At 43.3% G+C, this 26,151-nt stretch overlaps 13 protein-coding genes across 13 annotated transcripts; 6 read left to right on the plus strand and 7 right to left on the minus strand. All coding sequences in view use genetic code 12, as the record gives it.

Moving 5' to 3' along the window:
* Nucleotides 1-26: 26 nt before the first annotated feature.
* FOB63_003138 (uncharacterized protein) lies at nt 27-2,354 on the minus strand (the record flags this gene model as incomplete). The annotated part of the gene is made up of 1 exon (XM_002615770.1): nt 27-2,354. One exon carries the CDS (start codon nt 2,352-2,354, stop codon nt 27-29), a length of 2,328 nt encoding a protein of 775 aa, XP_002615816.1.
* A 413-nt stretch (nt 2,355-2,767) lies between these two features.
* On the minus strand, nt 2,768-3,565 carry RVS162 (Rvs162p; the record flags this gene model as incomplete). Its single annotated transcript, XM_002615769.1, has 1 exon — nt 2,768-3,565. The coding sequence occupies one exon, from the start codon at nt 3,563-3,565 to the stop codon at nt 2,768-2,770; it is 798 nt and encodes a 265-aa protein (XP_002615815.1).
* Nucleotides 3,566-4,336: 771 nt separating this feature from the next.
* KIS2 (Kis2p) lies at nt 4,337-5,830 on the minus strand (the record flags this gene model as incomplete). The annotated part of the gene is made up of 1 exon (XM_002615768.1): nt 4,337-5,830. One exon carries the CDS (start codon nt 5,828-5,830, stop codon nt 4,337-4,339), a length of 1,494 nt encoding a protein of 497 aa, XP_002615814.1.
* Nucleotides 5,831-7,176: 1,346 nt separating this feature from the next.
* FOB63_003141 (uncharacterized protein) lies at nt 7,177-9,360 on the plus strand (the record flags this gene model as incomplete). Its single annotated transcript, XM_002615767.1, has 1 exon — nt 7,177-9,360. The coding sequence occupies one exon, from the start codon at nt 7,177-7,179 to the stop codon at nt 9,358-9,360; it is 2,184 nt and encodes a 727-aa protein (XP_002615813.1).
* Nucleotides 9,361-10,700: 1,340 nt separating this feature from the next.
* Nucleotides 10,701-12,434, plus strand: TEC1 (transcription factor TEC1; the record flags this gene model as incomplete). Its single annotated transcript, XM_002615766.1, has 1 exon — nt 10,701-12,434. The coding sequence occupies one exon, from the start codon at nt 10,701-10,703 to the stop codon at nt 12,432-12,434; it is 1,734 nt and encodes a 577-aa protein (XP_002615812.1).
* Nucleotides 12,435-12,599: 165 nt separating this feature from the next.
* On the minus strand, nt 12,600-14,279 carry ADE2 (phosphoribosylaminoimidazole carboxylase; the record flags this gene model as incomplete). Its single annotated transcript, XM_002615765.1, has 1 exon — nt 12,600-14,279. The coding sequence occupies one exon, from the start codon at nt 14,277-14,279 to the stop codon at nt 12,600-12,602; it is 1,680 nt and encodes a 559-aa protein (XP_002615811.1).
* A 291-nt stretch (nt 14,280-14,570) lies between these two features.
* FOB63_003144 (uncharacterized protein) lies at nt 14,571-14,846 on the minus strand (the record flags this gene model as incomplete). The annotated part of the gene is made up of 1 exon (XM_002615764.1): nt 14,571-14,846. One exon carries the CDS (start codon nt 14,844-14,846, stop codon nt 14,571-14,573), a length of 276 nt encoding a protein of 91 aa, XP_002615810.1.
* An 856-nt stretch (nt 14,847-15,702) lies between these two features.
* Nucleotides 15,703-16,296, plus strand: RPL19A (60S ribosomal protein eL19; the record flags this gene model as incomplete). The annotated part of the gene is made up of 1 exon (XM_066102304.1): nt 15,703-16,296. One exon carries the CDS (start codon nt 15,703-15,705, stop codon nt 16,294-16,296), a length of 594 nt encoding a protein of 197 aa, XP_065958325.1.
* A 220-nt stretch (nt 16,297-16,516) lies between these two features.
* Nucleotides 16,517-17,869, minus strand: RAX1 (Rax1p; the record flags this gene model as incomplete). Its single annotated transcript, XM_002615762.1, has 1 exon — nt 16,517-17,869. One exon carries the CDS (start codon nt 17,867-17,869, stop codon nt 16,517-16,519), a length of 1,353 nt encoding a protein of 450 aa, XP_002615808.1.
* A 1,655-nt stretch (nt 17,870-19,524) lies between these two features.
* Nucleotides 19,525-20,919, plus strand: STP1 (Stp1p; the record flags this gene model as incomplete). The annotated part of the gene is made up of 1 exon (XM_002615761.1): nt 19,525-20,919. One exon carries the CDS (start codon nt 19,525-19,527, stop codon nt 20,917-20,919), a length of 1,395 nt encoding a protein of 464 aa, XP_002615807.1.
* Nucleotides 20,920-22,442: 1,523 nt separating this feature from the next.
* Nucleotides 22,443-23,544, plus strand: FOB63_003148 (RNA-binding protein; the record flags this gene model as incomplete). The annotated part of the gene is made up of 2 exons (XM_066102305.1): nt 22,443-22,709; nt 23,128-23,544. The coding sequence occupies 2 exons, from the start codon at nt 22,443-22,445 to the stop codon at nt 23,542-23,544; spliced, it is 684 nt and encodes a 227-aa protein (XP_065958326.1).
* A 267-nt stretch (nt 23,545-23,811) lies between these two features.
* Nucleotides 23,812-25,695, plus strand: MEA1 (Mea1p; the record flags this gene model as incomplete). The annotated part of the gene is made up of 1 exon (XM_002615760.1): nt 23,812-25,695. The coding sequence occupies one exon, from the start codon at nt 23,812-23,814 to the stop codon at nt 25,693-25,695; it is 1,884 nt and encodes a 627-aa protein (XP_002615806.1).
* A 76-nt stretch (nt 25,696-25,771) lies between these two features.
* On the minus strand, nt 25,772-26,098 carry FOB63_003150 (uncharacterized protein; the record flags this gene model as incomplete). The annotated part of the gene is made up of 1 exon (XM_066102306.1): nt 25,772-26,098. The coding sequence occupies one exon, from the start codon at nt 26,096-26,098 to the stop codon at nt 25,772-25,774; it is 327 nt and encodes a 108-aa protein (XP_065958327.1).
* Nucleotides 26,099-26,151: the final 53 nt, after the last annotated feature.

Below are 26,151 nucleotides of genomic sequence, written 5' to 3' on the forward strand. Positions count from 1 at the left end.
ACTAACAAAAATGGCACAAAAGGCCCTCATATAATAACGCATTTTTCATGCTTGTAATCCGCTCGCCGCTTGCGCAAGTGTTTCTTTGATGACGGCGACAATGCTTCACTCTCATGATTGCTAGTATTGTGATGATGTGAAAAGTGATGCTCCTTGTGGTGCAGGTTTGGAGCTTCTTCCTTTTTTTCTTCAACACGGGCCAATGATGGATCCACTTCTTCCTTCTCAGCCTTTTCAGGTATTGTTTTCTCTTTATCAGACGCCTTTCTTGTCGGCACCTCGTTTCCCTCAAGTATAAGGCCACTGATATTAGAGACATCACTCCATTGGCTGTTTCTCCGAAACTGAGGAGTGACAGAGATGCTAGGGTTTCGACTTCCAGTTTTTGAGAAAGATGCAGACTCTTTGTAGTAATTCTTTTCTTTGTCAGTGACGTACCAGAGATAACGTTTGCGGATATCAATAAAGTTTGGAGTATTCGGAAGAATGCTCGGGATTGGAATACTCGATGCACCCTCAGAGCTAATAGAAGATACGACATGGGTAATGTCTAAACGAGAGCTCGAATTCACTACACCTTCCAGGTCTGATTGTGAAGATATAGAAGGTATCCTGGACAAAGGCTCTTCTTTCCAAAATTTAGTCTTCGAGCCTTCAGGCGCAGTCATGGGACTTGACTTCCCAAAAGATTTCATGGACAGCATTTTAGATGGAGGCTTCGCATCATCCTCTGCCGAAACTAATCGGTAGAACAACATGTAGGGCCATTCCTTGTCAAAGATTTCTTTAAAAGTTTTGGTGGTGACACGAGGGTTTTTCATGTCATCATACAAATACCAAGGAGAGTCCACAGTGGGCTCAGAAAAGTTACTGTCCATGTGAGCATTTTTCCTCACTGCAGATACAAAATGACCGGAGGCAATGGTAGTGCCACGGTGACACACTGCACTTTCTAAAATCAATTTGAAGCCGCCCATAACTTCGTCAGATTGGTCATCGTCTGCAACAAACAGAGGCAAGTCAATGACTGGAGGGATAATGATTTTCTTTTTCGAACGACTTGCTTGCTGGTTTGCAGCAGAAAATGAATAGCGTTTTAAGCAGATGGGAACCACCGGCCTGCGGTTAGCGAACTCTTTAGAATTACGCACAATATCCTCATTGTTATCGTCGGTGTAGAATGGCAAAAGGCGCAAAAGCATCCAAGCGGGAAGCATTACTTCTCGGGGCTTAGACTCGAAGCTTGATATCGACCATATGGATAGTGTAGATGCGCGAGTTCTAGTCTGTGCATTGATATCAGGACCTCTGCCGTAAGTTAGATTTGAATTTGTACGTGGACGAGCAGCCGGAGTCAGCGGTAGCAGATCAATAAAACTCTCTTTTAATGGCCGCTGCTGGCTGTCTAAAGTGGCTCTGCGTTCTAATTCTCTCTTCACAGAAATGGAGTTATTGAAGTAATGCTCCAAACACTCTTCCAAAAGCACGGAATTGTCTTCCAAGTCAGTCACTTCCACATGCTCATTTGCCGACTTCACCGGCTCTTTATGCTCGTCATCGTCATCACCTGGTACGGATACAAACAAGATTCTCTCTCTTGAGTACTTCGTATCGTCCTCTTCATGTTTGCCGTGATGCTGGATTTCAACCCTGAACGTTAGAAGGGGCATTGAAAGAGTTTCTGTAAGAAACTCAAAGAGTGGAGCGGAATCCTGTTGTCTATGGCTAAGGGCTTCTTCAAAGCCTAATTTCATGAGACATTCGCATAATCTTTGGGTAATATCCGTGGTGATGAGATTACCCAGCCGCATGAGATTAACATACACTCGAAGCAAGCCCAGAAGTTGCGTTACCAAGTGATTTGAGTGCTGATTCAGAATGAACAATATGGGTTCGAAACTGTCGAGATTGGCGAACATAGAGAATAGAAGGGAGTCGAGATAGCACATGACATTTTCCCAGTTTTCGGCCCCTACCAACTGGATCTGTGCACCTGTACGCTCCAGGCCATCGTTGGTGATGAAAAAACCACTCTCACTGATTTGGAAGTAACGGATGAAGTGGTATGCCTTGACTACATCGCCTTGACTGAATGGCGACTTGAGAGACGAGATAACTTGGAACGTCGACGGCTGAGGAAGCTCTGGCCCGAATAATGCTTTCACTTGAACCACCGCAGAGGAACTGGCATGGTATTTTTGTGGGTTAGTTGCTAAACAATCTGGAGTCTCATGTCCTTGCTGACGAGTAAGCGAGTCGACGTAGTACTGCCAGAAGGGTTCAGTAAAGGCACACATGTCCTTCGACTCATCCTCATGCTTAGACGTCCACCTGCTAAGGGTTTTGCGCAACATGCGGGGTGTAGTGAAAAAGCCAGGAAGAAGTGGCGAGTGTGGCAGAAGATACGATCAGGAACACACTTCTTTGATATGTGCTTATCTGCGCGCGCACTCGTGTCGATACACTACGAGAGAGGAGCAACAAAAGACAGAGAGAAGATTCTTTTTTTACAAGAATGAGGCAAGAGAGTTCCTCCCTAGGCAAAAGAAGTAAACATGCAAATGGGAAAATTAAAGCTAGATAAAGTGCGATCGGAGCCGAGATCTTGATGGTTCACCTTGTGATTCTTATGCGGCAATCATGTGGTGAAGAAATCTTCTATGCACCTATGAGAAATCTTGCATATTCGACACCACGTACATTGTGGCACAGTGGTACATAACGGCCTAACGGCCGAGCGGCACAGCAACGCATACACCCCAAGCTATTAAACGGCGGTGCTGAGCTTTTTGATTTGGCCTAACACCTCATCCATGCGCTCTTCCAACTTACCCGAAGCAAAATCTTCGCGTGTTTGCGCATCCAATTTCTTTTGCACCTCCTCCATTCGAGCATAGTTCTCGCTGAAAAATCGCAATTGGATCTTTACGAATGCCTCAAAGGACGGGTTTAAGTATGGAATCCGCATAGCGATCAATTCAGGAAGCTCCTCCTTGAGTTGCGAATTTAGCTTCGTGTACTTTTCTTCGGCTTCGTGGAACTGCTGCTCCGCCTCTCTGAACTTTGTGTCGTCTAGTGCCTCAACACTGGCTTTATCCAAATTGGCTACGTCACTGAGACGCCGGACCTTGTTTTGCAACGAATCGTAATCAAGCTTCTTATGTGCTCTTTTCTTGATAGCTTCATTCACATCCACGTAGTATGAGTTGAATCGTTCAATGGGATTCAACACTGTCTGGCTGAATGGTTTCTCAAGCTCATCTACCCCAGATGTGATGATTCCTTTCATGGCATTGTGGTAGACATGGGCAATGTTGTTCTCCTCAGTTCCGTAGAAGTCCGAAAGCACTTCCGTGACCCCAGCCTGAGCTGTGGTCAATGCTCGGAGCGACTCCTTATACAACCGGAGATCCTTGTGAAGCCGCAACATCGAGGACTCCATGGTTCTGTATCTTTTTTCTAGATAGTCGAATTCCGGGTCTGTAGACTCATCCATTTGGCCTGCTTTGAGCATGACCTGGACGCCAGCGCGATTAACGGCTTTCTTGAAGCCTGTCCACGACATTAGCACAGAAATTGAAAAGATAAAAATGAAAGAATGGAATAACAGAGAGGAATTGTGACTGGGCCGAATGGGTTTTGCTAAGTGAACTTGAGATTACACTAAGTGATGGCATCCGCACCCGAACGTGCCGCTACACAAATACAGAGGATGCGCACCTCTGCAAGAAGGATTTCAATCGTCTTGTAGTATCACATCACACCGACTAGACATTGGTTGCCAGAAAATGTTGCTTGTGTTTTCCTTTTCAAACAGCTAAAGAAGATTGAAAGGATATCTAAAAACAGAACACGCGTGGCCCGGTAGTGAACGAAGTGACCAGTTGCGGCCAATCTTCTGGAGAGTCCCAGTTGGAGAGGTGTAGACGCGAAACTTGAAGATTCACATAGCCTCCATATACTTTTCAGCCATGCTTCACTTATGTTGCAGGTTCGATTTAATTTTACAAATAGGCCAGTAGACAAGCGTTGAAGCTGCAGATGCTGAAAGTTACACTAGATATCACTTTTGAATTGAATAAGTAGCCAAGATCCGTCCATCTCTATAAATCAGAACCATCACACAAGCACTGCATCGACTACTATAGGTGTATGAGATGTATGATTAGTGAGGCAATGAGCTGCCCTTCTGAAATTTCCAACCATATGATTAACCATACAGTAGAAATCCGCAAGCGACAGTTATAATTGCTAATAAATACTACCCTAAACAGTTCTGCATCTCCTAAAAGGTTGGAAAGGTACCATCAAAATTGAGCATGGCCCTGCCACATCTCTACAGATTTTCACCCATACCAGCCGTTGGAGAATGCATAATCTGCGTGACAAACTTCCCCGAATAACGAGTGATACATGCCACTGTCAACACTCCGTTACGAATTGACGTGGTCATCAAATGATTCAAAATTACGTGATTTGGAATCGACTGGTGATATGCTTCCTTGTTTGACGCATAGTACGAACTATCAGCACGGCGTAACAATGGACGTTTGGAATCTCCAACATGGGGAATGTTCTGTGCATGGTTTTGCAGCTGATTCGATGACATTTTGTTCAAAAGGACATTGTTCAAATGCGCAGGTAACTGCGGGGGTTCTGGAAGCTCGTAATTCGGTGCCATTGTCTTGAAGTAGTCATAGTTGACGAACATCTCTGGAATCTCGGACGAAAACTCTTCTTCAGGCTGTGTACGTTCCTGGCCCAAAGACAGTTCAGAATGGCTGAGATATGGCACAAACTGCTCTTCCAGTTCTCCCGCATCAGGAACAACCTCCACATGCTGAGGCAGGTCTTTTTCCTCCCGAGTCACACGCGACAAGAAGCTGTTAGACTTCTTTTGGATTAACAGCGCATCGTACTGGCCAGCCACCTGTATTATGTTGGCGTCGTACCCCGACGAAGCATCTGAGTGCGGATGTTGCGACTGGTTGAACAAGCGGTGGGGGTCCAAAACCTCAAACCAGTTGAAGAAAATGCCCTCCTGGTCCGTTGCTGTCGGAAGCTGGTCCAGCACACGGTACTCGTTGTTGACAATATAGAGAAGCTTGTGAACCCCGAGAGGTAACCGCACGGTAGTAGAGTATTCATTGGGATACAGCTGCAGGCGCTTGAGCTTGATCACGTCGCGCCAGTTTGAAAACAGCCCGATGATGGACACCTTGCCGATTGGTTGCTTCTGCAGATTGACCCATTTAATTTCCACAGGGACCAATGCCGGATCCGAAGAGATAGCTCCCGACCCTGGGACTGACCCTGCAGCAGAATCCACAGCAGACGCAGACCCAACCACGGAACCGGATCCAGTCTCTTTGGCGGAAAAAGTGCTGGTAGACCGGGCTAACGGTTGGCGTGCCACCGCTGGATCAGCGATACGTGTAAAGTCCACTTTAGTCAAGTCACTGACCAGGTCCACCAGTCCATTATCATGCTCGGCCATGGTGTCATCTGCCGCATCCACTTGCATAGTGTCTGAAGCGTCGTCTGGCAAAATATTGCGTTCCACTGCATAAATTTCGTGATCCAAAAGATCACCATTCAACTCGTTGAACTCGTCTTCCATTTGGTTGATTCGTTTATCCGGCTGGACACTCGTGGCAGGCTGTTCCCGTGTGTCTGCATTTTGCTGCCGCTTGACCTCGTGCAAGATTAGTGTGCTAAACTCCTCTTCCAAGTTGTTGCTTGCTGCTTCAGATTGAGAAGACTTGCGATATGCAGCCGCATGGCGGAGAGCGGCGGCAGATTTCCTGGTTGAAGATGCAGAGTTGCCCATACTTCCTGCGGTACTTGTGGTTTCTGGTGGAAGGTAATCTCCGTTCTGTGGGGCTCCAACAGCAAGTGACACTATCTGCAGTACAGACTATATAGTGTGAAAGGATTGGTATGTCTAGCTCTAAATACGGTGGAAAAATGAATGAATGGATTTCGAACGCTGCAATATTACTTAGCACAATATATATCTAATAAAATGATTCTGCGCTCTTGCACTTTTTCGAGTTACCTTCAGCTTCCCCAGATAGAACTGCACACAGCGTGGTCCCTTGTTACTGATGGAAAGACTAGTCTTGCGTGGTTTTAAAAATACAGTACTGTCTATAGGCTAATGCAAGTATCCACAATGAAACTCAATTCCAATGCACATGTGCGTCAACAATATCAGAAATATCCTAAAACCAAATCAACAGTGTTTTGAAGTATCTGAGTTTCTTATTACGTAACTTTTTTTTTTCTTACAGTGATTTTCCTCATTGACAATCAAGCCACTATCTATCATCCTCTCAATGCTCCATTTGTGCGAATGTACCTCGTATGGGAGAGCCCCAAACTTGTGTAATATGAGGAAAACACTGCAAACAGATTCCCTGCTTTACTAAAAAGCGAGTTTTCTATTATTTTGACTTTCTGTATTTCGGATCCATATCGCTTAACATTATCTAATGGTGGAATAAGTCTATAAAGTCTCGTGTGACGTTGACTTTCGAGAGTTTTTAAATCACAGTGCAACGTGACTAACGAGTACGATGCAAAACCGTGAAATTTCAGAGTTCGCACGTCATGAAGCATTTGCTCCGAAGTAAAATAACAATTGGTCAGAACACATTCTCAACGTATATTCAACGTCCGAAAATCTGCAACTCCCAGGTTCGTAGCGCGTGCTGTTTCGCATACATCTCTTTCTTAAAATGGAGAGGTATCACTCCGATTCACCGCATTCGAAATTTTTGAAGCGATTCCTCTGTAAGTTTTGGAGTAGACAAGACGGACGCGTAGTTCATCGTTTAAACAAAACTGTTGACCTTCTCAGCCTATGAATGTGTGTTTCTCCACAATCTTTTGGAAGTCGCGTCTACATAAGCACCTCTCTACTCCGGACACAAGTATTTCAAGCATGGGTATGACCAAACGTCATTAGCACCACTATCCATATATGCATAAGTACCACCTCAATTTGATAAAAGTATCTGGTCGGAACAACACGGGCCTTAGTAGTAATAACAATCTCCTGATGTCTGTTTGTCGCTTTGTTGTTCATGACCGCATCGCTTCTTTCGCGACATCCGGATTATAGAGGTGCACACATATCTGTGATAAAACACACCTCCACGTCAAATCAGACCCATGGTCAACATACCATTCGATTCACGGCCGCGTGAGGAGCGCGACTTCAAAGAATTTTATAGCGATCTTGACGAGTCAGCGCACATTCCAGCGTTTTCTGTAAGGGACGACACCTTTTCTGCCTCTGGTCCCAATGTGGGTCCTCTTTCGGTCGAACAGATGGCCATCAAGCCTGCAGTGTTTTCAAGGGTCAAAAGACAACACTCTAACGAAGCTCATGTCTCGCGGTCTGTCGCAGACTTTGGTTTCCGTCTTCGACGTCAACAGAGGAGAGCGGCAACAACTTTTATTCGACCTCGTAATACACAAGCATCCACACACCAGGCGAGCTACGATATGGACGAGCAAGATGCCGAGTTCCTACGGTGGCGCAATTCTTTGCCAGATAATCGAGCGCAAATTCTGGCGGAAGTGTTTGAGATTGTCATGAGTGTCTTGGAACAACAATGGCATCAGTTGGAGTTGCGAATGGCTGCTGCTGGTGGATCCCTTACAGACAACAGGGACTTTCTTACATTGGAGGAGAACTTTGAGCGGTATGGAAGTGACGATGGAACTGGTGGTGCTGGATCCATTTCGGAACAGAGATGTGCCGTATGCAATGATCTGGAATGCGACAACAGCAACGCCATCGTCTTTTGTGACGGGTGTAATATAGCAGTGCACCAAGAATGCTACGGTATTGCATTTATTCCCGAAGGCCAATGGTTTTGTCGAAAATGCATGGTCAGCCGAGGAAGAAGAATACAGTGTGCATTTTGCCCTAGTGATACAGGTGCATTCAAACAGTTAGACAATGGCTTATGGAGCCATGTCGTTTGTGCCTTGTGGATCCACGAGCTCTATTTTGCAAACCCGGTGTATATGGAGCCCATCGAGGGAATCGATCATATTCCACGTAATCGGTGGAAATTGGTGTGTTACATATGCCGACAGAAAGTGGGTGCATGCATGCAATGTGCCAATCGCTCGTGTTTCCAAGCCTACCATGTTACATGTGCCAAAAGAGCAGGTCTCTATATGATCATGGAAAAAGGAGTACAAGGCGCATTAGCATCAAAAGCACTGTTGAAGTCCTATTGCGATCGCCATGCCCCAGCTTATTGGGACCGTGACATAGTGCTTCAAGGAATTGAAAAGTGCCGTATGTTTTTCCGTGATAGTCGTATTTTAAGTCAAAAGAACGATAGACTAGCATCTCAAAGACGACGTCAGAACCGAGTCAACACATTCAAATGGAAAACGGAACAGAATACACCAATCGCCCCACTTATGTTTGTGGAAGTGGTGTATTCTATAATGTGCCAGTTGAAAGTAGACAAGAGTGTGGTTGAGGGTCCCAAGAAGACACGCTCTATGCTTCGAGGCCTTGGTCCCACTAACGAGCCCCTGAAGAAGGACATTCGTCAAGAAATTCGTGCTGCCAGTGAAGAAATCTGTCGTTACTGGTGCTTGAAGCGTGAGGCGAAAAGTGGAGCACCGCTAGTCCGCCATGCCACCTCCGAGGGCCTAATGTCACTGGCAAACTTCATAGATGCTAATTCAAAGCTTCACGGGCCAGATGGAGCAAAGTTACGGCAGGAGATAATAGAGAAGATCGACTTTGGCCACTATCTTATGGCAGACTTGCGGAAAGTGATCGACATTGCACAGGCGACAAAGGAGAGACAAATCTTGCAGCAAGAAAATCTGAGCTTACAACTCGATATGGCCGATCTCATATATTTCCCGGCTAATAAAGTTGCGGCTGGCGTTGTGGAGCATATAATAGATAAGATTGACACTGGGCACTTGCTTGCCAACTACAGGCCCAAAGATGGAGGCTTGACCTTACATGAAATACTACAGCAGATCCGTCTGTTTGAAGCTAGTGACATGATGCAACTAGATGCGCAGTTGCAACGTCTTTTAGAGCCGATCGTGCGTGATCACAAACCCTCAAGCGCATTGCGAAAAACTGCAGTAAAAGCGCATACTTACTGGAACGATGTTGGCCGGCGCGAAGTGGAAAATACAGTCGCAAATGCGGGGTACCCTATTCCTTTCGTAAACAGCAAGGGCATCCAGTTTTCGTTGAAACCATCTATGGCAAAAAATCTTTTGGATGAGGAGGAGTTGTCAGAAGTGGAAACCGACCCGCTTTTAGAACCTGACAACCAGGTTGTGTGGCTGATGTTTATGTAGTCGTTCCCGATTCGTGCGTATAATACTGTACATACTTTACAATGATGCATGGCTAGAAGTGACGCACTACCGCCCTCTGCTTCGTAAGATGCAGCCCGCGCAGCCCGAACAAAAGAGCCGAAAAACAATGTTTTGTGGCAATGATAACCGGGGGTCTAGGTCCCCTTTGGACCACATCGGCATTCGATAACCCCACATGTCATTACTAGATTCCTAGATGCCTGGAAAATCAGGCCAGTTCTTTCTCACGTGTACAAGCGGCAATTATCAAGATGTGTCCGTTTAGCCGTCTCGACAAATGATAATACTGTGAAACTGCCTTTACTCGTCTTGAGAGCGGAGCAACTAGTCCTACATATAAACTCATCTCGGTGATTATATGCCCTCCCAGTTGTCGGGGGCCCAGAGATTAGACTGAGTCGTTTCTCTAACTTCATTAGTAAGCTTTGTCGATTTATTTTTCGATCAGTATCTAGGGACGCGTCTAGGCAGCAATGCCTATGAAAAAAGTGAGAGCCATTGAGTGAGGGGGCCTTGTCGTATTCTGCAATTCTTGCGTATGTTATTGTTATCGTCACCCTTCTCGTATGTTCCACTTCTGTGTTCATCTTGCTTTTTTTTTTTTCTAGATGCCGAAGTCACTAGACCGCATATGTCCTGTCGACGCAAGTTGATGCGTCGTACCTGCGCATTGGGTTACCTGCATGTCGATCCCCTGGCCAGGCGCAGGTACACCTTCCTAATTCGTCGGGTGCATAAAACTATTTCTTAGTCGTGTAAACAGACGAGTGCGTGCAAAAAAAGTCATTTGCGCCTGCGGCCAACGTTATACATTGCCGTGCCTACGTCAGCTGTGCAGAAGTAATTGGGCCGAGGTCCTCTGTTTATATTGCCGCTTCTCGCACTTTCACATACTTTTGTTTATTCAATCTCTCGTGTATCTACATATTGACACACTCATTACCACCCGCGCATACAACTTGGCACACGGTTACATTTGTTTGCATCGAACAAAGAACTGCAGCCGTATCAGACGATTCGCTGCTTTATTTACCCGTTGAACTTTCGTCTGCTTTTGTTCAGGTCATACCTGTTAAATCGCAGTTTTGGCTAGACCCTCTGTTTCTGGTCACAAAGAGCGCTCCAGAACTTCGCTAGACGCTAATTTGCTCTAAACTCTCGGCTGTCAGTTGTTTTTGTTTCTGTTCAATCTATCCTGTTTGTTTGTCGTTAGTGGTTTCTCCTGATATTTAAAAAAACATTCAAACCGCCGAGTCCTCACATTCCTTACCTGTCTGACCCACATTCCTTCCTTTATTAGACTCAAGACCGTGGCGAACATGTCCAGTGAAATGTCCGCTACATCCGTCATGAAAAAACTTCCCATGATAGTAGATATTGCTATTGACACTAACGGGAAAACCATGTATCAAGTACACGAAACTTCGAAACTAGTTCGGCGAGAAATGCCAAAATCTGCTAATTTCTCGGAAACATCCTTGGACACACTTGAATTGTATGATGAGCCAAAGAGTTTTAGCGAAAGAACCGGATCTCTTCTGCCTTCAATGGATACCAAAGAGAAACTTGTCACTTCTCGTTCATTTCTTGATCCTTCTTCTAAATTTGGTAACCTCGAATCCTTTGGAGAGATGTCAAAAGATCATATCGGGACCTCGTCCACTCCCTTGAGCACTTCGTCTTGCCCTACAGGTGATGATAATATTTGGGGCAGGGACGTTCAAGAGGCATTTGAAGAAGTGCTTGCAATTGTTCCCAAAAATGGCCTTAATAAAATCAAGATTGGTGGTAGATCTTGTGGCCGCAACGAGCTTATATCAGATTACATTCTTGCGAAAACTGGTAAGTTCCGTTCTCGTAAACAAGTTTCGAGTCATATTCAAGTTATCAAGAATATGGGAGTGAAAACAAGTCTTATAAAGCTCATTAATGATGGACCAACATTTGACACCCCAGAAGAAGCTGAAAGGAACTCGCACCTTTTTGAAGAGATCTTCACAAAAATAAACCTCAATAAATCTTTGGGGGTGAACTCCATTTATACTTCAACAGCGAAAGGAGGCGGCCCCATTCGCCGCCATTCCTCTGCCAATATTTCTTCAGTACAAAGAAGGAGAAAGCTGCATAATTCTTTTATGAGTGTTAAAAACATTTGCTTTTCTCTTGAAAGCATGACTGCCGGTGTTGGACCAACGTATCTTTCGGTACAAGAGGACTGTCAAGTGAAGACTTTGACCATCAAAGAAAATGCAGCCATTTCGAACAGGTTTCCTGGCTTAGAAGACTTCGCCAATTTGCCTGTACCAGTATTCCACAATATGGTAAGAATATTTAACCCGTTCTTAAAACCGGATGATTACTCCATCGATAATGGATTGAGAACCAGTTATATGCTTGAGTACTCCTCGCCTAATTCAAATCTTTCGAGCTTTACCACTGTCTATTCATTTGGTAATGAAGTTCTCAAAGTTAATGAAGATGACTTTCAAGTTAATACAACCCAGCCTTTTTTACTCAAGTTCTGGAAATGTTTTTTCCTCCAGTTGCTCCAACAGCCTACTTGTCTGGATGCAGCATTTAAGGGGGTTACTGTGAAACAAGTCATCTATAACAGCTCCGAAGCACCAATGTCTGCAATTCCCAAGCATAAGATCAAGGCCGTTCTTCTCTGGGAATTTTCTAGAGTCGATGAGATTACACAGGCTGTTTCCTCCACTGCAAGAATATTACTACCACAATCCTTGAGTAACGTTACAGGTGGCCCTGATAACCACAACAAGTTTGGAGCTGGTCCTCAGACTTACCAAACATACAATGTACAACGTCCTTCTCATGTTGTTCATGAGTATCCACTTTATCAAGTACCACCAAATCAACCAGAGGTGGACTTGGCGCATATGAATAACCCGAATTACGGTGGAGTCCGCCAGCTTCCCGTCAATGTTCCATATGCTCAATTCGCCAACCCAATCTACCACCCATCAGCTAATGTTGATTTAACATCAGTCAGGAGTAATCCTGAAGACGCTCCTTTTGCCGGCCAATATTACTAAATAATTATTGTGCCAGTCCTTCAATAGTTCCTACATCTTGTCGTTCCCTACCTATATGTCTCAAACTAAATTGCCCCGGGTATCCGAAGGGTTGATTTCCTACGCTCTTTCCCTGTTAAACTTGTACAAATATAACTCGTCAAACAATCATTCAGTATTAGATTACTAGTATTTCTCGTAACCAACTGCTTCCAATCTCTCAGCCTTCCCGAGTACCTCTTCTTCCATAGAAGACATGTATTTGGCCATTTCTTCGAGCCATTTGTAGTCACTGACACCCAAAATTCTCACAGCTAACAAAGCAGCATTTGTACTATTATTGATAGCAACAGTTGCCACAGGAATACCCCTAGGCATTTGTACAATAGAATGCAAGGAATCCACACCGTCGAGAGTCGAGCCTTTAACCGGAACTCCAATCACAGGAAGAGGAGTCATGGCTGCGACCATTCCTGGCAAATGAGCTGCGCCACCTGCGCCGGCGATCACGACTTTAATGCCTCTTGATGCAGCCTCAATTGCGAATTTAGACATTCTGTGAGGCGTGCGATGGGCGGAGACAATAGTGAGCTCAAATGGAACACCAAACTTCTTCAAGATGTTGGCACCAACAGACATAACGGGCAAATCAGAATCAGAGCCCATAATAATGGAAACAAGCGGCTTCTCCTTTTCAACAATTGATTCGGGTACCTCACTTTTTTCGCCCATGATATACTCGAGTTTGGCCTGAGCCGCTTCCATAGAAGAGCCGATGATGTTGATGTGGCCCATTTTTCTCTTTGGTTTGGTTTCCTTTCCGTACAAGTACACCGAAGCGTTTGGTGTTTCCAACGCACGACGACAAATAGCTAATTCGCCATCTTTCTTTTCGACATCACCTAAGACATTGAGCATAATGGCATTCGTGTTCGTTGTGGCGAATGAGGTAAAGTTCTTTGGCAACGGCAAACCGACAACAGCTCTAACATGTGCCTCGAATTGAGTCGTAACACAAGCATCAATAGTGTAGTGACCGGAATTATGAGGCCTTGGAGCAATCTCGTTGATCAAAAGTTCATGATTGGGTAACAAAAACATCTCAACACCGAAAATACCGCACCCAGGGAAGGACTTGACAGCATTTTTCGCCATAATTGATGCCTTCTCGCACAAAGTGTCGGTAATTCTTGCTGGAGCATAAACAAGATGGCAGATATTCTCCTTATGGATCGTTTCCACGGTAGGGTAGCTAAAAACCTCGCCCTCAATACTTCTCACAACCATAACTGCCAACTCTTTGACAAATGGACACCATTTCTCGGCATACAATGGCCTGTCAGCCAAGAACTCCAATGCCTCTGTAATGGAATCCGCAGACTTGACGACAAAGTTTCCTCTACCATCGTAGGCCAATGTTCTAGACTTCAACATGTACGGATAGCCAAAATCTGAGCCAATTTTGCGTAACTCGGCTTCGTTGTTCTCTGGTACACTTACAGATTCGACCACAGCGACACCGTGGCTTTGTAAATGTGTTTTTTGCAAGTACTTATCTTGGATGAGACGGATGGTTTCGGGAAGAGGGTAAATCGGAATGTTCAAGCTCTTCGAGACAGACTTCAACGCCTCCACATCCACATGTTCGATTTCAACGGTTAACACATCACACTTTTTAGCAAGCTTGGTGATAGAATCCAAATCGGTAAAAGAACCATCAACATGCTCATCCAAAGCATTAATCTGCTTGGCAGGAGTATTGGGCTGGTCTAAAATGATGGTTTTAACGTTGAGCCTGTGAGCTGCTTCAACAAGCATACGGCCCAACTGACCACCGCCTAGGATACCAATAGTCTTACCGTCCATTTTTGTTAGATGTGTGCAAGTATATCTTCCACGAATATGGAGGAGCGCAATTGTGCAATTATATTATCGCGATCGGAGTCAAGACTTCAATATTTTGATGCAGGGCCATCTGAGAGCTGATAGTACGTTCTCGACAATGATACGTTGGCGTCAATTTTTAAAACAAGTAATCTAACTATAAAATGGCCTTAATTTGGCCCCCAAGTAAATATGCTTCCGTCCCCAAATCGTATGTCCGTGCATGTTTTTATTCATCTAAGTATACAGAAGTAAGTGATGGCATAAGCCAAGTTAAAACTTGGTAACATTCTTCTTGTTTTTCTTCTTCTGTTTCAATTTTTGTCTGCTTGTTTGTCTCCATCCGGAAGTGCTGATTTTCTTTTCTTCTTTGGGCTCGTTGGTTTCGACGGGGTCTTCTTCCATAGTTTCTTCCTTTTGCTTTTCTAAATTGACCTTCATTCTTTGAGCCAATCTTTCATTTCTGGAGTCAACAAACTTGGAAAACTCATTTTTCCTCTTGATAGACTTTGCTCTCAACTTAGGCTTGGACCTCAATGATTTTGCCATTTTCGATGCAATCAGATGTGGTGTAGGTAATTTTTCTCATCTCATCCCAGTAACCTGTATACATCTCATCTATCTCTGACATGTTCTTAGGACAAGCAACTCTCCAACTTCTAAGACACTTTCTACAAATCCATAGGTACACATAGCTGAACATAAAAAGGCTGAATTCCTTATCCTTCTACCATGTATCTACTTCTAGTACTAATATCAGAAGACATAATTAGCTCCAATGCATAGTGTGTGCATGGAAAAGACAATTAAATACGATTTTAGCGAGTGAATCTCTTCCCCCAGTTTACTGAAACTTAATTGAAGGATATTGTATAATACCTTTCTTTCTCTGTCCCCTTTATGTGACTATGGATGTAATAGTAAATTAGAAATTTATTGCATACAGCCTCCGTATTATCACGTGTTAAAGCAGAGGGCACGAACCCTTAGTTGTTTTTTTCATTGTGCGAAAGGCAGTGCGACATTACCCCCCAACTCCCCGAATCCAGAAACAATGTCGCACTGCGCGCGACATTGTGCCTGCACATTTGCAAATCCAGCAGTCGCACTATGCTCCTCAAAAAATGAAAATTTTCTTGCTCCGTTTTTTTATTCTACAGACAGCAAAGCAAAATGTATGTACACAATGTTTGAACTCTATTGATGATTGATGCTGAATATTATTCCCTTGAATATTCCATTCAAGCAGCATAGTTGCTGTGGAATGCATCATTTAGTGGCAATGTGAAAACTATCTGGTCAATGAATGATTCCAAGGTGGCAAGAAAAAAATTTTCCTCGCACAGATCTTGTAAAGACAAGTCCAATGTGAGAGGTGCAATAGCAAACAAAATCAGCATCAGCTATGAAAAAACATTTTACTAACTTTTTCAGGGCTAACCTTAGAACTCAAAAGAGACTCGCTGCCAGTGTTATCGGTGTTGGTAAGAGAAAGGTCTGGTTGGACCCTAACGAAACCACCGAGTTGGCTTCTGCTAACTCTCGTCAGGCTATCAGAAAGTTGTACCGTAACGGTACCATCGTCAAGAAGCCTGTCACCTCCCACTCTAGATCCAGAGCTAGAGCTCATGCCGAGTCCAAGAGAAACGGTAGACACATGGGTTACGGTAAGAGAAAGGGTACCAAGGACGCTCGTATGCCATCTCAAGTTTTGTGGATGAGAAGATTGAGAGTCTTGAGAAGATTGTTGGCTAAGTACAGAAACGCTGGCAAGATTGACAAGCACTTGTACCACAGCCTTTACTTGTCTGCTAAGGGTAACACCTTCAAGCACAAGAGATCTTTGATTGAGCACATTATCCAAGCCAAGGCTGAGGCTGCTCGTGAGAAGTCTTTGAAGGAGGAGGCCGAAGCTAGAAGATTGAGAAACAGAGCTGCTAGAGAGAGAAGACAACAAAGAGTCGAGGAGAAGAGACAAGCTTTCTTGAACGAGGCTTAAGTTATTCTCTATACATAGCTTACTTTGTACTTTACAATGTGGTGGCACCATTAATCCAAACATCGTTTCACGCATAACCTGTAGTATATTACTTCAAGAAGTCAGGATGAGTATTTCAGAAACCTATGCTCATATATTAAACTTTTGTACCTAAACTACCGTTGTTTGTCCTCATAAAATGTTGCTCTCCTTTATAATGGACATTGTACCCAAATGCACGTTAAAGTCTGTGTCCTGGAACAAGACAAAAGATCACACTGAATATAGCTGTGGCCAATAAAATGAGAATAACGACAAATGTGGAGCGCTTTAACAAAAGCCTGTGAATGAAAGAATCCTCGAGTTTAATGAACGTCATCCCCGGAATAAATGACTCGCTTCTGCGACAGAGTGCTAAAAATGGGTCTATTCTGTAAGCAGCAGATACCAAATTGTAAAATGCAACGAAAAACGTGAAAACAATAACTGCCCGATAACGTTTTGGCTCTTTCAAGAAAATCAAGCTAAAAGCAATCCAGAAAGAGATAAAGGCAAAGAAAAAACCAACAATTACACGGATGTTGATCGTGTGGTTTACATTCTTGATGGCAACGAAGTTTAAGAAGTTCGGTAAATGCTCATTCTCAAGACGATTAAAAATAAACTTCTTAACACCATTGAAGACATCAGGATCATCTCTTCCGTCAACCTCAATCGAGTTAATAATGAATCGGTTGAGCTTTTCAGGCAAGTTGAGGTTTTTTTCAGAGTCTTCCACAAAGTATTTTAACAATAAATTGTGGGAAGACTCTCTGAGATTCTGACGGGAAATAAACAGGTTCATGGATCCAGCAGTGGTATCCTGCAAGAGTCTCTCAACAAATGATGGATTTAGAGATGAGTGACGTTTGTGGCTCAGTCCGCTTCCTTTGTTTCCAGCTGAATCTGGAGAATCATCCAAAAGTTTTGAGTTTGATGAAATTCTCTTCTCGCCAAAAACAGGAAACGAATTGTCAACGATAGGAGAAGGCTGCGGAACAGGTTCATCGGCATCATATGAGTTGATCAACTCCTTCAATTTCGGATCTACCGTATTCAAGTTGATATCACCTCTTAAAAACTCCGACAACCGATTCGAATCATTATCTTCTAAGATTTGATCATTGATGATCATGTCTAAAAGCATCGACAGAGAAAGCGACTTATGTTTGCTTTTTTCTGAAAGCGGGTACGAGTCTCTATTGATATCCGGTGAATTTGAGTGAAATGGGTTGTTGCTTGCAAGCGAAGATCTGTGTTGACCATTTCCAGAATGCCGAATAATTGAGTCCCGAAGACCTCTCACGTAGTGTTTGCACAAGTTAAGGTGATTGATGAGATCAAACCAGAAATCTAAGTAGTCTTGAGAATCTTCCACATGTTTCATGTAAAGATAAAACGTGTACAAGTTGATTGGAGACTTGGTCTTGTTGGAGAGAATTTCGCCAAGTGTAGGCAACCGACCAAGTTGAGTCAGGTTATTGGTCAAATTGAGGTTATTTAGATTGGCTAGATAGTGTGCATTTGGATTTTCTTGTTGGTATTTTTCAGACATTGCCGTCTAAATAGAAGAAGACAGTTTTTCGTTACACTGAGGATCGCAGAATTGGCTGGGTGTGGTGCATAGTGTAAACAATCACGGGAGCTACAATCACGTGCAATATACCCTCTATTTCATAGCTTTCTTGAATACTGTTAGCATCTATTATCATTAAGATCAGCTTGAAAGAATTACTTGGCTTAAAATCATCGGTCACCAAAAGCTTCTCCTCTACTTGGTACAGATGCAGCTTGATGAAATAGGAGGTACTGGTGTTTTATGTTAATGTGGTCATTAGCCACAGAGGAGAAGATGTCAAATGCTTCTAATGTGGCAACAGAAGGGGTTTGTGAATGTGGCTACTAACTATTCTTCAGTATACGAATTTTGGAGCGACCCCAGTTTTGTTTCCAATTTTCTACGGAATCGCACTGGTGAGAACGAAAAGCACTTCAAATTACGCGAGTACCTTGAAAGCTTGCCAACTTGGGCAACTTAAAGCGGTAAAAAGTAAACCTCCCAAACAGAAAGAAAAGGATGTGCGATTGACTTTGCGGGTACAGCATGCAAGAGACTCTTTGGCAACTGATCCCATACGTCTCATTATCCTCACGCGAGGCTAATTGATGAGGCGAATTCAGTCATGATTGCGTTAGATAGGATGACTTTCCCCACTTACATGCACACCTCACCGTTTTCTACGGTGAAGGGGTGTGTTTTAAGCAAAGAAGATGGGTCCAGACGTTTCATAGCAGACTATATAGAAGAACCTCACACGGCACTAAAAGACTAGAGAATGTAAATGAAGAAGTCAGGTTATGTTTGCTTATCTTCATTAAATTGAGGGGCCAGGAATCACCATGTCCGGTTGCATTGAGTATACAAGAAATTGTGCGCTTTCGGAAATAAGTGGCCGAAGAAACTTTTCTAAAATGAATCCTCATCAGAAAACTATATAGTGGGCAGGATTTGACCCGTAAAATCCGTGGCGAAAGGGACGTTGCAGGGTTGCAGGAGATACGGCTATGTTCCATTTCAGTTGCTATCAATCTCTCATCTGCTAGATAACCTACTTCGGCTGTGACACCCCTACTTACGAGGTGATCTGTGGATGGAACGGCATTTTTCGCCGCAGATATATGCAGTTTATCTCGTACGGCACCACTCTGGAGGTTTGGGTTTTTATTTTCTTTTTTGCGAAATCCGCAGCGATCATTTTTCCGAACCGATCCCAATACCGGGAAAGACGAATATTCCCAAATGTGTATAAAGATTTCGATAGTGATGAAGGTTATGGGAGCTGGTCCATAGGGCTGGGGGGTCGTAGTCGGGTGTAAAAAAGGCCATCAATCTTCTCGGCTTTTGGTGCCGGTACACTATCAAATTGTTTTGACATGAGACGTCGGCCACAGTAGAGCAAGGCTCAAAACCATTTATCTATGCGCAAAATTGATATATTAAATATTTCCTGCCTCAATCGCCAGCGATTTTACCTGGCACATATTTTTAATTTCTCCTCATCCTACTCATTTTACCGCTTTCAGTTTTTTTTTTCTTTCATAAAAACCTGTCACTTATATGAGGTGTTAACCATTATTCCCAATACTCCGCTTCCCATCTTTTATTTGCTACTGCAAGATCTCAGAAGTTTCTCTAGACCCGAATGATAAATGCTTCCTTTTAGATTGAATATTTTCGTGCCCTCTGGGGCTGGTCACTATTTTATTGACCAAAATATTCTCCGCTCCAAGTTTTCATTTGCCGCATATGTGTCTAAATATGTTTTGAAGCGTTCGCCAACGGCTACCACTCAAGAACGAACGACCAGCTTACTTTTTCCTAAATTGGAGGATGCCCAAATTATCAACTTGAACAACACCATCCGTGGTACCGCCAAAGTGTGTGCCGCTGACGACTTGGAGCTTTCTTTTTCTGGAAATTACGACGAGATCGAATTTCTTGATGCCTGTTACTCATCTAACCCAAATATTGATCATTTAGGAGATCGTCAACACAACAATGCTCCAGAGCCGATGCCAATAATGTCTTCTCGTATGCAAGGCCCAGTCAAGTTGGAACAGCCAGGTTTTCACAACTTTTCTCCTGCCACAGCACTTTCGACCCACACTCCGCTGTCGCTTCTGTCCTCTCTTCCGTATGACGGTATGAACGACATGTATCACAACACCAATACGAAGATACAAGTACCTTTTGTCCAAATCCAATCACATCCTCTTCCGCAAACGTATTTCAACCAAGAAGATTTGTCTACCCAATCACATTTTGCCTTAAACATGATTGGCCTCAACCCGCACTTTGACTTTAATGACTTTGGTGGCTCTCATGCAAACGTTGATACGCTGTCCATCTATGCGTCTTCATCCGAGTCTAATGCCTCACCCTTGGACGATATGTTTTTTAAAGGATCTGTGAATCAGCGGTCAATGAAAGAGGTCAATTTTGAACAGCCGAGCCTTAATATGAGGAAGAGGAAAGTCGAGGACTCTCTTTCGCCAAGAACATCTACAGATTATCAATCTGATTCGTTCATGATCAGGTCCATCAACCTGTACGAACCCAAATTTGAAGGTGTTAAGAAGGCTAAAGTAGAAAGCTATTCGGACTTTGTCAGACCAGCGGACAACGAAATCAGAGGACATGCAGACGAGTTTAAGTATTCGTGTGATCAATGCGATTCTTCGTTTAAGGTCAAGTCATACTTGACCAGACACATGCGCAAGCACAACAACGCCAATGCATTTGTGTGTCCTTTCTTCGAACCCAACGAGCTGCTCGCAGATAGTGGTAGTGGCACCAGATGTCACCACACGGGAGGATTTTCTCGTAGAGACACTTACAAGACGCACTTAAAAGCTTTGCATTTCATCTATCCTCCGGGCACAAAGTCTTCGGAAAGGAATTCTACACGCGGCCGGTGCGCAGGATGTTTTGAGGTATTCCAAAGCAATGCTGACTGGTTGAAAGACCATATTGAGGGTGGCCAGTGCAAAGGCATTGTGGACCGTAACAGTTCAGTGGTGATCAAACAGGAGTATGAAAGTTGACCTTCTGGACATGTTTGTTTCTTTACTGCATTCACTCCCTTTCAATTCTTCAGTGTTGATCCACTACTGGTATTTACGATAGCTTTTCTCAATCTTTGCATGACTCGTTTTAATTCTATCTTCTCTGTGCACGCGTCTTAAATTCTTTTACCCCTTCCCTAATAAGTTATCGTAATCCGGAGCCGTGCCCGTCGAGCTACGCACGACTCACATCTATTTACGATGTGCCTCGGTTAATGCAGAAGCCGACAAACGCCGAACTTAGTCCGCCTCCGCATGCAACTCTTATCGGCGCAATCCACGATGAAATTGTTCGCTGAGATTACACACGCAACTTTGTAGACGTCATATGCATTGTTTGTTACTAATGGGAATCTTGTTTCAGACTGTTATTCTCGTACTTCCAGATACATACTAGTGGTGCTGCGAGCTGCACTGGGATGCACAGACGCATCTAGTGTGGCGGACATATAAACACGCCCCGTCTCTGACACTGCTCAAATTGGAAATAATACACACTGGAAATAATTGTGCTCGGTGAAATCCGAGTGCCGTATACACCACACTTGTTTCATATTGTGACGCACAAGTGCCTCACCCGCATAGGAGGTTCAACCAAAAAGGTGGCTGACTTATAAGCAGCATCACCTGAAGGAGTGGCTTGCTCTATGTTGAGCCACATCAAGAGAGTGGTGAGACAATTGCGTCGTCCAGGATTTGGTCTTTTCTTTTTCTCCATTTTCTTTTTGGAGACAAGCGTTGCAGTAACCTGCCCTTTTGCAATGATACCATCCGCTTTTACCTTTGAATCATATTAGCATTGAATCATATTTGATGTTCAATACTTTTGTGTTTTGAGGACGTGTGCTTTGCACATGAGAACACTAAGAACATCTCACGAGTCCTTTAAGACATAAGTGAACTGGCAACTGATGTGAGGGAAGTAGGCTTATATGACTAGATGCCCCTTCTGACCGTGTAAATATAGTTCATTGAATTATCAGTGTTGATTATTTCAAGTCGCCACTTTGCATCACCGAGCCAATGTAGTCTTGTAGGTACTGGTTCTCGTTTTCGTACTTTTGACACACAGCAGTCTGTAGCCTGACATTGTGAATTAGCTTTGCAATGTCTGCCTTTAATCTCAACACTTCGTCCACTTTATCCTTTTTCAGTGCTTCGCTCATTTGATGTAGAAACGCGATGTGTCCTAAGCTGAGATTTGTGTTGTGGTAGAAAGCGAAACATCCATACACCACCCAACAAGTCGGGGTTCAAGCTTCGTGCAGTCTTATTTAGTTGCTGTATAACCTTTTCTCACTCTTCCTTTCATTAGGAAAACATCCAATCATGAGATCATACCATTTCTCTTCAAGCAAAGTTAATGTTGTGCTTCCAACATGTTAGTTCTTGCTGGCTTAACCTGTTCGGTGTGGTACTGCACAAAATGTCTGGAGTCCAGCGGCGAGCGAAAAAATCAACGAAACTGTCCGTATTATCTCGTCGAACCAACACAGTCGAAAATGTCTACTGCTTTGGATAAGTCTTTGGACGACATTATTTCCTCCTCTAGAAAGACCAAGAAGGTCCAAGCCAACAGAAAGAAGACTGTTGGCAAGGCTGTTGGTAAAGGTGTGGGAAAAGCACAAAAGAAACAGCCTGTTGTTACTTTCAAGAAAAGCAAGCCTGCTGCTGCCCCTAAAGCTGCTACTCCAGCTATCGACTTGACTTATGCTACTAAAGTTGTTGCGCATGGCTTGCCAAGGGACTTGAAGCAAGAAAACGTCAAGGTATGTTAAATGGATAGATCGCCATCTGTCTAAAACCGACGAGTCATACTCGAATACCACGCTTAGTTATATCTCTTTGCCATTCTATTGCTGCGGGGGAACCATTGGTTAGTGTGACATGCCTCTATACGTTAAAAGTGACGTCATGAGCCGTGGATGATTTGATATCCTTCGATACATTGGAAATATTGATACGTTGATATCGAACCAATGCATGAAGTGATCAATTTCGAGAAAGAGGAAGAAAAGAACGAGAAATCTGTCGGGGAGCAAAAACTTCCTTGAGACAGATATCAACTTTGCGTTGTTGTACCGACATACTAGTTCTCATTCACAGACACCCAGCAAGGAAGGTCTTCCGTTTCGGAGACGCAAGAGATAGACTACACGTTTATAAAACATAAAACTAACAATTTAGGACTTTTTCCAATCTCAGATTGGAGGTGTGCAAACCGTGTCAATGAATTACAACGAAAAGGGTAACTTCAAGGGTATTGCCACCATCATTTTCAAATCCTCCAAGAATGCCGTTCTCGCAGTGGAGAAGTACAACAATGCCCCTATTGATGGAGGAGCTTCCAAGTTGAAGTTGGAGTTGATTATCGATCCAACCAAGAAACCATTGGCAGCCAGGATCACCGCCAACAAGCCTGCTTCTGCGCAAGTGGCTAAGGGACAATCCAAGAAGGAACAATTGAAGCAGAAGCTCAACGAGAAGAGAAAGCAACTTCAAAAGAAGAAGGCGGATGCTAAGCCCAAACAAAAGCCTTCCAAACCAGTGAAGAAGACCGCTGAGCAATTGGACCAAGAAATGTCCGACTACTTCAACAACTAGGTGTGTAGTATATGGTTCTCTCTTTTGAAGACCGAGAATATCCCGAAATGAAATGTTCTTTTGTATGTATTTGTAAGCACTCCATTAATGCAAGACGGACGTTTAACATGCTATACTAGTACCGATGTATGTAGTATTGAAATCTTAGACGCGAAGAAATAGTCGCGCGCGGTCTAGTGTTGAATTAGACTATAGTCATCTTCTTCAGAATAAACCACCTCTATTCCGGTTCATTTCCTTTCATTATTTTTTTCATCGGCGGCAAAAATGCCTAACATCAGCTTTATAGTTACCGCAGAATTTCATGTCGATAAAGGGCCCTCACTCATTCACCAATATCCCAATGTTCTACCAGGTCTGGAAGGATTGCAATATTTACCTGAGCTTATGCTACCCGACCAAATTCACAAACGACCAGAAGACTACACTCTCTTTCTATTGTATGTGAATTCATTGACGGGAAAATTGCAGTATCAGTATGACCTGAAAACGTGCGATTCGAAACCATTCTTTGTTTACACCATTGTCAACAATGTTCCCGACCAAAATGTTAAGAGAGGGTCGATAATTAAATCGCTCAGCATAGTAACAAGGCTCAAGTACTTTAAGCATTTCAAGCCTCTTCTTATGATTTGTCTTGACAAGTACTTTGCTGATAACGATATACGTTATTTGGAGGAACTTTACGATTCCATCAATAGCAAAAACTTGAAAGCAAGCCAAGCAAGCCAGTCAGTAATCAAAAAATTACTCATCACTTCGATATTGGATTTGCCATTGAACGAAAAGATTTACCTGGACGAAGCTTTTCGCAACAAACTTTTGGGAATCAAAGAGATCAATGAGGATTTGTTTATACGTAAAGATCTCAGCTATAATTCTGTTGTCACGTTCAACAACATGAAAATCCCCATCAAAGTGCCGCTTCTTCTGCTCCCAGATACGCTAGGTGATTATTTCAATCCGACAGACTTGAACTTCAAACCAAACTTGATCAATATTCTTAACGCAACTCTCGCGACTTCCTATCACAATAACGAGATGACTGTGTACGGGCTACTGACGCCACCTATCATCATTTTGATCAATGCTTTTCTCACTGGAAAGCGAATCCTTTTCTTGAGTTATGAAAATTCTGCTGGTTACATCATTGACCATATTTTGCTTGCTCTAAAGATTATTACTGGAGGAGGAATCTTAACTGGTTTTTTAACCAGCTACAACGTTTTCCCCATCATTGATGTTTCCAAGATAGATATTCTAGAAAAATGTGATTCGTACTTGGCAGGAACCATCAATCCCTTTTTCAAGTCCAACGACAAGTTGTGGGATTTGTTGTACGATTTGGATGAAAATGAGTTCCACGTCTCTTCTCAATTGGAGGAAAAAGAGTATGCCACCAACTCTATAATCGGAGAAGATGCAAAATTTTTGAGCAATTTACAGCTTTCCCTCTTCAACTACAATGACGACTTGACCACTTTACAATTGATTTTTAGAAGACATGTGAACGAGATCGTCAGAGTTTTGTTATCGCTGCGAAATTTCAACGCTAATTTGTCTGATAACAATCAATCAACGCTTCTTATGGATGGAGTCGGATACTTCTGGCATAGTGATACAACAAAACTTCTTGAAATGTCTTGTTATCAACTCATCTCTTCCAAATTTCAAGATCTTCTATATCTGAAGAAAATCAGCTACAGCTTAATATTACCAAATCTTGCGAACGAGCTTAATTTGATGATTGACCTACAACACCATCTTCAAAAGTTAAATAACGTGATAATTTCCTCCAACGCCACTACCCATAGGATTAATGAGCGTGAGATTTGGTTTAATGTTCTCAAATACCTAATAAGCGGGAAATCGCTTGAAACTTTTCTACTTGTGACTTACTTAATTCCACCAAACTCTTCTACTAGTCTCATGAGTTCAAGTCATGGCGGGAACTTGACTATCTTTGATAAGAACAAGGGATTTGAGCTTTTACTTCTTAATCTCTTTAACGAGGATGACCAGGTGAAATCAAACATTGTGATGATCCTCCAGGAACTTCTGGACAACTTCTTGTGCGGCTGGTGTCTTCAAAATTTTTTTGAGACTAATCGCATCTACGAGATTGCCTTCCAAGAACTTCTTCAAAAGTGATTTGATTAATTGTATAACATATGTATTTACATGGATGTGAAAGGCTCAGTTTTGAGTCTGTCATAAGTATGGTAGCCTAGTCATTTTTCAGCGACCGACTTTTCAAAACATTCCAAATGCTCAATCTATCGCCTGGAGTACGCGAGGAATATGAACACCCAGCACCAACAAATTTGGATTCGCGTCCTTCAACATTATAGTTGAGGTTTGGGTTATTGGATGGAAATCCTGGTCTCACAGAGTGGTCACCGAACTCCTCCGGGTTTTCCACGCTAGCATCACTTTCGAGCTTATGTCTGTCTTCCTTATGCGATGCGATGTGCTTTTTACCAACAACAACTAGGGTAACCGCAGCAGCGGTGTAGAGCCACAACTTTTTGAGTAAACCTTGTCTAGTTTCCATTGTGGTGATTAGTTGAGTGATCTCATTTTCAGGCATAGAAACCTTGATATTGC

Source organism: Clavispora lusitaniae (genome assembly GCF_014636115.1).
Source record: "Clavispora lusitaniae strain FDAARGOS_655 chromosome Unknown tig00000105_pilon, whole genome shotgun sequence".
Classification (NCBI taxonomy): Eukaryota; Fungi; Ascomycota; class Pichiomycetes; order Serinales; family Metschnikowiaceae; genus Clavispora; species Clavispora lusitaniae.